The sequence below is a fragment of the Camelina sativa genome, chromosome 11 (genome assembly GCF_000633955.1).
Source record: "Camelina sativa cultivar DH55 chromosome 11, Cs, whole genome shotgun sequence".
Classification (NCBI taxonomy): domain Eukaryota; kingdom Viridiplantae; phylum Streptophyta; class Magnoliopsida; order Brassicales; family Brassicaceae; genus Camelina; species Camelina sativa.
Genome location: NC_025695.1, coordinates 48,263,492 through 48,272,311, shown reverse-complemented (window position 1 = coordinate 48,272,311; position 8,820 = coordinate 48,263,492). Strand labels below are relative to the sequence as shown.

Below are 8,820 nucleotides of genomic sequence, written 5' to 3'. Positions count from 1 at the left end.
TCTCTCTGTGTTTTGATTGTATGTAATGAGAGACGCGCACGTCTACTTAAGTAATGTAACGGGAGAATCCCAAAATTATTTTAATTTGATAATTTTAAAGTTATTGTAAGTTAAAGCATTTAAGTATAATAATGTAAATAATTGAATATGGACATATATCCTTCTAGTAAATATTTTTACAGCCTGTGTTTTTTTTTTCTTTTCTCCTTTTAACAGATGATTTTCCTCTTTTATGCTAAAATTAATTGGGTTTATTGTTTTTAGAAAGTAATCCCAAGCAATTATGTGTAAATTACAACTTTATCTTTTTCTTTTCACAAATCAGGCTGTAATTACCAAATCAATAATGTAAAAGAGATGCTATACCAAATTAAGTTAAATTGTTTTTTTTTTTTCAACTTACAAATTTCTTTTTGCTATAAACCAATTTCTAACAAACTAGAAAAGTAGAGAATACGAACCGTGTCAATAAATGACAAAATATGAATTCAATGATATTGACCAGTACTAATGTGATGTGTAAAACTTATAATCATTCAAAATGTGAACAGGCCCGTTTGACTATATATATTTTATCAAAGAGTAGGTCCAAAATGAAACTAAATCTTGATTCTATTTTTTATTATTTTTACAAAAAACTAAATTAAGATCTGTGTTAGAGCACGAATTGAAATTTATTTTATTTACATTGTAATTTTTTAATAAAATATAATTTATGTGATTATTTTTAATAGTTTTTTGGATAAAATATTATGCAATAAAATTATATGTTAAATATGATGACTTGAAAAAAACACTTATTTTGTAAGTTTTATATTGTTAATGATTCTAGATAATTATCCGTGCTACAACACTGATTAATTTTTTTGTATACAAAATTTTATATATTTTCTATTTTAAAATAAAATTTTAATATTTTGTATTAGTTTATGTACGTGAAGTTATTTCAACAATGTATATTCTACCTCATGACTTGAATGTCATTATAAGACATAATTTTGTGAATTTGTTTTTTAAAAAACGAGTTATTATATTATGAGTAATTTAATATATTGTTATACTTTTTGTTTTAATATACTTGGTTTTTTTAAATTCTTTCATATTATAGTAACATATTATTGACATTGCTATAACAAACCAATTTAGAGTGTTTATAGTTTCTAACTTTAATATCAAGTTTCAATATTTTAAAAATATTTAAAAATAAATTATTTAAAAAAATATTTAAAAATAAATTATTTAAAGGTTATTATATTATATAAAATTATAAAATTCAACAAAAAAATATGAAATTGAATTTAAATATTCAAATTTTGACCTGTTACTCAGTAAATTTTTTAATTCAATAATATTATTTTTAAAGAATAATATGAATAAAAATTGAATATTTTATAGATTGAATTATTTATATTTGTTTTTAAAAATTCAACTTATGGTATATCTGAAAATAAAACTATTTTTAATTATAAGAAATAATATGATAATTTATTTGTTTCACAAAAAGACTCATATATAAAAATGAGAAGTGAAGTATAATAATAATTAACAAATTAATATGTTAAGTTAGACATCAAAGGATTTTATTTGATGAATAATTTAATAGAGAAAATTAATATGATAAGTTAGATGATATCAAATGATTCATTAGAATATTCTCTTTAAGATTTTTTGAAACAATAATCCAGACTATATAAATAATATAAAACTTAATCTATAACATATTTATAGCCAACTTATTAAAATTATGTAATCTACAAAACAATGTTGTGTACTTCCGTTCTATTATATAGGGATGTTGTGTACTTCCGTTCTATTATATAGGGATAATAAGGGAAAGCAATGATGATTAGATTAGTTCACACTTTACTTAATGGTGTTGATAAATTAACTTTAAAAGAATCACGTTATTGGAACAGCTATACATATAGTTAGGCTAGAGAGAACTGACGATTGATATAAAACGTTACATTAGAAAAACGAGATTTTCATTTTCTTAATTTCTTAACTATACGAAAACGACAGGGGAGGATTCACGTGGTTGGCGCTAAGCTAATTCTGGAGGGGAAGCAGTTGCTTCGTCTACTCACATTTGATTCTGATACTATTATTTTTTTCTTTTTTTTCTTGAAAAGTGAAATGCTATACAGGTATGTACAAAATACGTAATGAGGTTAGGTTACCTGTCTTTTTTCAAATAATAAATGTGAATCTGAAAAGTCTATCCACAAAAAGAAAAGAAAAAAACATGCAAAAGCGAAAAAGATTGACAAATGAAAACACCGACTCCGCTGGGGATCGAACCCAGAGTCTCTGGTTTCGTAGACCAGCGCCTTATCCATTGGGCCACGGAGTCTTACTTGCTGAATTATTTACCTACTAACATACTTATTTGTAAAGAACAAATCCCTCACGTAAGTAACAACAAGCCAAGCCAAATACAAGAAGAGTTGTAAAGTAAAGAAGACAAGTTTTGTAATGAAACAAGTTCGGATTCACGAAATTAAACGTTCAAAATCTTAAGTATCTAGCTTACAAGATTTGTCTAAAACAAACAAGAACGAGAAAATACGCAGAAACTTGGGCACAAATGCAGACGTCGTGTATCACACTTGCAGTAACTGGACATCCATGGAATCTGCAAAAAAATAGGAAGAGCTTTTTAGTGATTGATTTCTCTAGCGTCAAGGAGATGATACTATTATCACATAAACCATATCTCTCTGCAGAAACAAACCTTTGTTTCTTCTCTCAAACAACGCCTGTAATGTTCTCTTCTAATCCGTTCTTAGGAAGAGAATCTACTGAATCGGATCCAACCTTAGCAGCAGCATATTCTCCTCATAAGCTGCAACATGAACTCCAAGAGCCGCACGGCCTGAGGGATCAAGATTCTTTGACCAAGTTGCATCCCATTCTACAGCTTTCGCTGTACTGCAAGCAATACTTGGCCCTCCTGGTACAGTCGCCCTTGCAGCACTCTGATCAGGAAACAAAAACATTATCAGCATGGCAAGCAAGTTTGAATGATATATTTTGAATATTCATGGTATATTATGACCTTGGGGAAGAACTTTTCGAAGATGGTTCTGTAGTAATAAGCTTCTTTTGTCAGAGGTGTGTTATCCGGGAAGACAAAGCTTGCGTTCGATAACATAGTATCAGAGACCTATACCACGAAAATAGGCAACCTTATGTCAGTTTCTTCTAAAATTTATCGAAAAAATGATTTTAAAATGATATTTCTTACATGTTTGTTTGCATGATCTTTTAGACCATCAATCCAGCTATACCCAACTCCATCACTAAACTGCTCTTTCTGTCTATACAGAATATGCTGCATTCACCAGAATATGAGAAATTTTGTTAGAACATTATAAGTGTAACTACAGGGTATATATAAAAAGAAGGTGCACTAACGGCTGTAGTTATTTGTAAACAAACCTTTGGTAGATAAGGTCGTTGTTCATCATCAAAGGCATTGCGTAGCACCCACTTCTCGATCCTTCCAAGTTCAGGCTTGATCATCTTCCATTCTGGATTAATGCTCATTGCGACATTTAAAAATTCTTTATCTAGGAAAGGGACACGAGCTTCAACACCCCATGCAGAAGTTGATTTGTTAGCCCTCAAACAATCAAATTGGTGAAGAGCTTTGATCTGCGAGTAAGGCAATGCATAGACAACAATCAGTGATGGACAAAATCAAATCACCAAAATAAGTTATTGGTCTGATGAAAAGGAAATACCTTTCGGCATGTTTCCTCATGAAATTCTTTCTTGTTGGGTGCCTTATGGAAGTACAAGTATCCTCCGAGAATTTCATCAGAACCTTCCCCAGAAAGAACCATCTTTACACCTAAAGATTTAATTTTTCTGGACATAAGAAACATCGGAGTGCTAGCTCTTATTGTTGTCACATCATAGGTTTCAATATGGTAAATGACTTCCTCGATTGCATCTATCCCATCCTGGAAATGATCAAGAGTAAGATATTAAGCTGTATTTTTAAAAGAAACAATGAATGATAATGAATCAGAGTCAAGGAATTTTTATACCTGAACTGTAAACTGAAACTCGTGGTGGCGTGTTCCAAGATAGTCAGCAACTTCCCTGCCAGCTTTAAGATCCGGCGATCCCTGAAAACAAAAAACGAAAATATATATAGTTAGAATCTTTAAGGGTACACAGCCTTTTAAGAAATTTGATAATAAGGTTGAATTAGTGATGACCTTCAAACCGATGCAAAACGTGTGCAATTGTGAACCCCATTGAGCAGCTTCCGATTGTTCCAAATGGCGTAATGCTACTGCAGCAACAAGAGACGAGTCCAATCCTCCAGATAGGAGAACTCCAAAAGGCACATCAGTCATAAGTCTCTTTATAACAGCCTGAATTTTTTTTTCAGATTACAGAATCACATTCATATTCCAAAAACTCTTCAGCAACCGCAAAACGTTGCAACAAGGCAGAACATTTTTAAGACCTTGACGAGAATAAATCTCCAAACATACCTTCTCGAAAGCATTGCGCAGAACTAAAGGATCATATGGGGTTGAAGGAACCTGTTCAGAGTACCACGGAGGATTGTACCACCTCCTAAGTCCTCCTACAAGAAAGCAATAAAGGCATTTCAGGAAACTTCTACATGGAAAAAATGCCTTGAGTTTATTACAAATGCAAACCCATTAGGATAGACTAAATGTGGAGTTTAATGGTATACAAACCTTGTTTACTTGAGTAAATGTGGCCAGGAGGGAAAGCCATAAACTGTTCACAATCATCACTAAGCGCTTTCATCTCAGAAGCAAACCAGACAGAACCTATAAAAGAAACATTAGAAAAGCAATTGATTAGACAAGATATAATAATAAGCTTAACCCTATTGATGTGAATTACGTGAGAAAATGTCAAGTCATATACCATCAAGACCCCATCCAATGTATAACGGGATTACACCAATGGCGTCCCTAGCAGCAATAAAACTTTTGTCGCGTGTATCAAGAAGGACAAACGCGAACATTCCATCCAACATGTCGATAATTTCCTCTCCATATTCTTCGTACTGCAAGACAGAACCAAATGCAACAATAGAGAGGGTCAGTTACATTTTCACTAACTGGCCATATGAAAAAAGATTAACCAGATAGATAGTAATCCAGAAGCAACAACTCAAATCTTTCCCAATTACACATACTTACAAGGTGTGCAATCACTTCACAGTCACTGCCAGTATGGAATTTATGAGACTTTAGTTTTTCACGCAAAACCTTGTGGTTGTATATCTCTCCATTGACCTGACACATCATGAGCACATTTGATTTACTATTCCGATGATACAATTGACAAAGGTCTAAACTTTGACATATGTTCACACATGAATAGTAAATTGACACTGTTTCAAAGACAAGAGAAAGTACCGTGACAACGATGGTCTTGTTTTCGTTATAGAGCGGTTGGTCTCCAGAAGTTGGGTCAATGATGGCTAAACGCTCATGAGCAAGATAACAGTCTTCATAACAATGGAGTCCACTCCAATCAGGACCTCTATGCCTCAACCTACACAAATAAAAGTAATCAATCCAAACAACCAATTCGGGTCTTCTCCACAAAGATCAAATCTTTTTGGCAGCCAAATCAAACAATGACTGATCAATCGATCATTAAACCAACACATTATATTCCCTCCTAAAAAAAAGTTAAAAACTTTATTCCAAATTCATTCATAAACGATTCTTCAGTAACAATGCGCAGCCTTTATAGACTACGAGAACAAGTTGATGGGGTAAGATTGAGAGAGAGAGAGGGTACCTGCGAGAGAGTTCGATGATACGAGAACGTTTAGCTTGAGTGTTGTCGATGCAACCAAGAACAGCGAGAATCCCACACATTGTGTTTAGTGTGGTGTGGTGGCAACGAGAAAACAAAGACAACAATGAACTGATTTATTAGAATTTATAGGGTGGCTTTCAATCACAGCCGTTGATTTTGACAATGTTATTAGATTTTTTTTAACCCTAATCCTTTTTTTGTTTAATTTGTTTTTGTTTGTTACTCGTTTTTTGTGATTGGGAGACATTCGTATCCAACTAAGACCAATGGTTCATTGTCACGTCACCAGGTCCATTGGTTTTTGTCAAGTACTTCTTAATGACGTTTGGCCTTTGGCGTTACGAAATCACGGGATTGAATGAATTATGCAAGAACGGCTCATTATTGATTTTTATGGGTTTGATCAATGTTTGAAATCGTATTTATCTTCATTAATCTGCCACATTGAAGCCATGTGAAGTGTGAAGTGTGAAGTAAAGGGAACGATCAAGTTATGTTCTGCTATGATCTTACACTTTTTAGTTTTTACCTTTCTAGTTTCTACAGTATGCTTTTTTACTTTATAACTAAAATCTTGTGGTTCTCTGTTGAGAAAACGACGTTACTACAATGTGAAAAAGCAGTCTTCAATTCAAAAGCACAATAGCAGCAAAAACCCATTCTCGAACCCAAAAAAAGCGAAGGCGAGCTTCTGTATTATTCTCTCGGTGGCCGGAGGAGATTCATGGCGACGGCTAACGGAGCAAAGACTCTGTCGAGTTTGGCAACGGCCAACGGAGGCCAGCCTCTTGTCTCCAAACGCTTCATCGGGTAATATATAATCTCTGGAACCAACCTGAACCTATTGTTGGATATGGGCTACGCCCAATATGCCACTCGGCCCAACGACATTCATTTGTTGCATTCTCGGCCCAGCGAGATTGGAAGCAAGTCATTAATTCTCGCAGAAGGGCAATCTCGGGAATTCGTGGAGGAAACCCTAAACTCTCCTAGGTCAACAGTCTCCTATAAAAGGAGAGGGCATTTATTGGGATTAGCATCCTGACCCGCGGACAATACCCCCAGAGTAATACTTTGCATCGAAAACTGCTATTATCTTTCGTATAACTCATCTTGTTTTCAGTTCGTCATTTTAAGCTTACTAGTTCGTCTGTGGACTAACAAGCTCTAATACGATTTGTTTAAGTGACGATCTCACGTTTTCCCCGATTAATAAAGAACTTGCTCGCTCTTTCCCACAAACTCTTTATTTGTTTAAGCTGTGTAATCCCCGGTACAAACAATTGGCGCCCACCGTGGGGTAAAAGTAAAGCGTTTTTTTTAACGACTCAAAACCGACGATCCTCACTTTCTCGAAATCTCGAAGGTCATGACGAACCCCAGCGAAAACTTCGACGAAGCAACGGAGCAACCAACGGGGCAGCGATGGGGGCGAACGAGAACGCGAACTGTTCCCCTGTCGAGTTCCCTGCCGAGCTCCCTGCCGAGCTCCCTGCCAAGCTCCCTGCCGAGCTCCTTGCCGAGCTCCCTGCCGAGTTCCCTGCCGAGCCCAGACGAGGGCCCACTGCCGAGCACAGTCTCTCCGCCGGCGCCTGACAAATCCTCCGAGCCTCCCGTAGCTGCGCACGCCGGAGCCGGACCTGTCGCAGACCAGCTGGTTACCAGCGCCGCTGCCCTCCTCACCGCCGCTCTCACCAACGCTACCGCTCCCCCCAGCGCCGCTTTCCCCTTACCTGTACAAAGAAACAGACTCGACGATATGATGCAGATCATTCTCGGTCGTCTTGATGGCCAGGAAACACGAACGAACGAACGGCTCGAGGCCATTGCAGCCGCACAAGAGGCCTCGCAGAACCAAATCAGCAGGCTCCAATGAAGGAGGGGCGAGCGCCGAAACGACAGCAGTCCCGCCGACGAGAACGAGAATCCTCCCCCAGCGCAACCTTCTGTGGAGGACTGATACGACGGCCACAGACGCCTCCCGACGTCCATTATCGTAGGATCCGTTGATCGACGCAGTCGAGAGGAGCCAAATGAGGAGCTGCGAGACGACCATGACCAAAGGAGCGGTAGCCCGCCGACTCCGACATTGCCGATCCAACAGCCCGAGCCGACCTCAAGGATGAAACCATACGACGCCTAGAGGCGATGGTCCACGAACTCTCTTCCAGAGTCCATCGAGCCACGAGCTCTGCTCCCAACCTCGATCGAGTGCTCGAAGAAGTCCAACGCTCACCGTTCACGGCACGAATCTCCCGCATTCAAGTCCGCTACGTAAACAAGTTCAAGTTCACCCCGTACAACGGATTAGACGATCCAAAACCATTTTTGACGTCAATGAGTTTTGCAATCAGCCGAGCTCACTTCAGTGACGAAGAGTACGAGGCTGGCTGCTGCCAGCTGTTCGTTGAGAATTTAGCCCATGAGGCTCTAGGGTGGTTCTCCCGGCTCCCGCCGAACTCGATAGGGAGCTATCACGAGCTCACCACCGCCTTTCTCCAACACCACTCTACATTTATGATTCGGGGCGCGTGGAACGCCGATCTCTGGAACATGTTCCAGCGAAACGACGAATCTCTCCGAGATTTCATGGAGAGGTTTAAAAGAATCGTGTCAAAGCTCTCGATTGCCGACGACACAGCAATATCGGCTCTCCGAAATGCTCTCGCTCACGGCTCCCGATTTAGGGAAGACATCATAATACACGAGCCCCTGACTCTGGATGACGCACTACACCGCGCTAACAGATACATAGAGTTAGACGAAGAGAAGGCATCGAGGACAAACCGTCCAGAACCCCCGGCCCCTAAATCGTCCAAAGGAAAAGAGAAGGCACAAGACGAGCATCACGAGCCTCGACAACACTTCGACAAAGAATACGCCGACAAGTTGGACAAAGGAAAGAAAGTCCAAACGTTTGCAGTTAGTAATCAAGATCCCAAGGCATCTTCATCAAGGCCCTGGAATAACAAGTGGGTCCGAGACCCATCA

The 8,820-nt window shown here is 38.0% G+C and overlaps 1 protein-coding gene and 1 non-coding gene across 2 annotated transcripts; both read right to left on the bottom strand.

Moving 5' to 3' along the window:
- Positions 2,281–2,353, bottom strand: TRNAR-ACG. Its single transcript has one exon. It is a non-coding gene; the product is annotated as a tRNA-Arg (tRNA).
- LOC104727146 (asparagine synthetase [glutamine-hydrolyzing] 2-like) lies at positions 2,407–5,927 on the bottom strand. The gene is made up of 14 exons (XM_010446165.2): positions 5,809–5,927; positions 5,418–5,556; positions 5,199–5,294; positions 4,921–5,062; positions 4,725–4,820; positions 4,512–4,606; positions 4,230–4,388; positions 4,056–4,136; positions 3,747–3,968; positions 3,442–3,657; positions 3,248–3,334; positions 3,059–3,166; positions 2,735–2,978; positions 2,407–2,635 (listed from the first exon to the last, which is right to left on the bottom strand). The coding sequence occupies exons 1-13, from the start codon at positions 5,886–5,888 to the stop codon at positions 2,799–2,801; spliced, it is 1,701 nt and encodes a 566-aa protein (XP_010444467.2). The 5' UTR covers positions 5,889–5,927; the 3' UTR covers positions 2,407–2,635; positions 2,735–2,798.

Bases quoted from the DNA above. Each gene is read 5' to 3' on its own strand.
- LOC104727146 (XM_010446165.2), bottom strand. From the start codon at position 5,888: ATGTGTGGGATTCTCGCTGTTCTTGGTTGCATCGACAACACTCAAGCT. The intron at 3,335-3,441 runs GTTTGTTTACAA...TGGTGAATGCAG, and splicing joins AACGACCTTATCTACCAAAG to CATATTCTGTATAGACAGAA. The intron at 3,167-3,247 runs GTAAGAAATATC...TTCGTGGTATAG, and splicing joins AAGATCATGCAAACAAACAT to GTCTCTGATACTATGTTATC.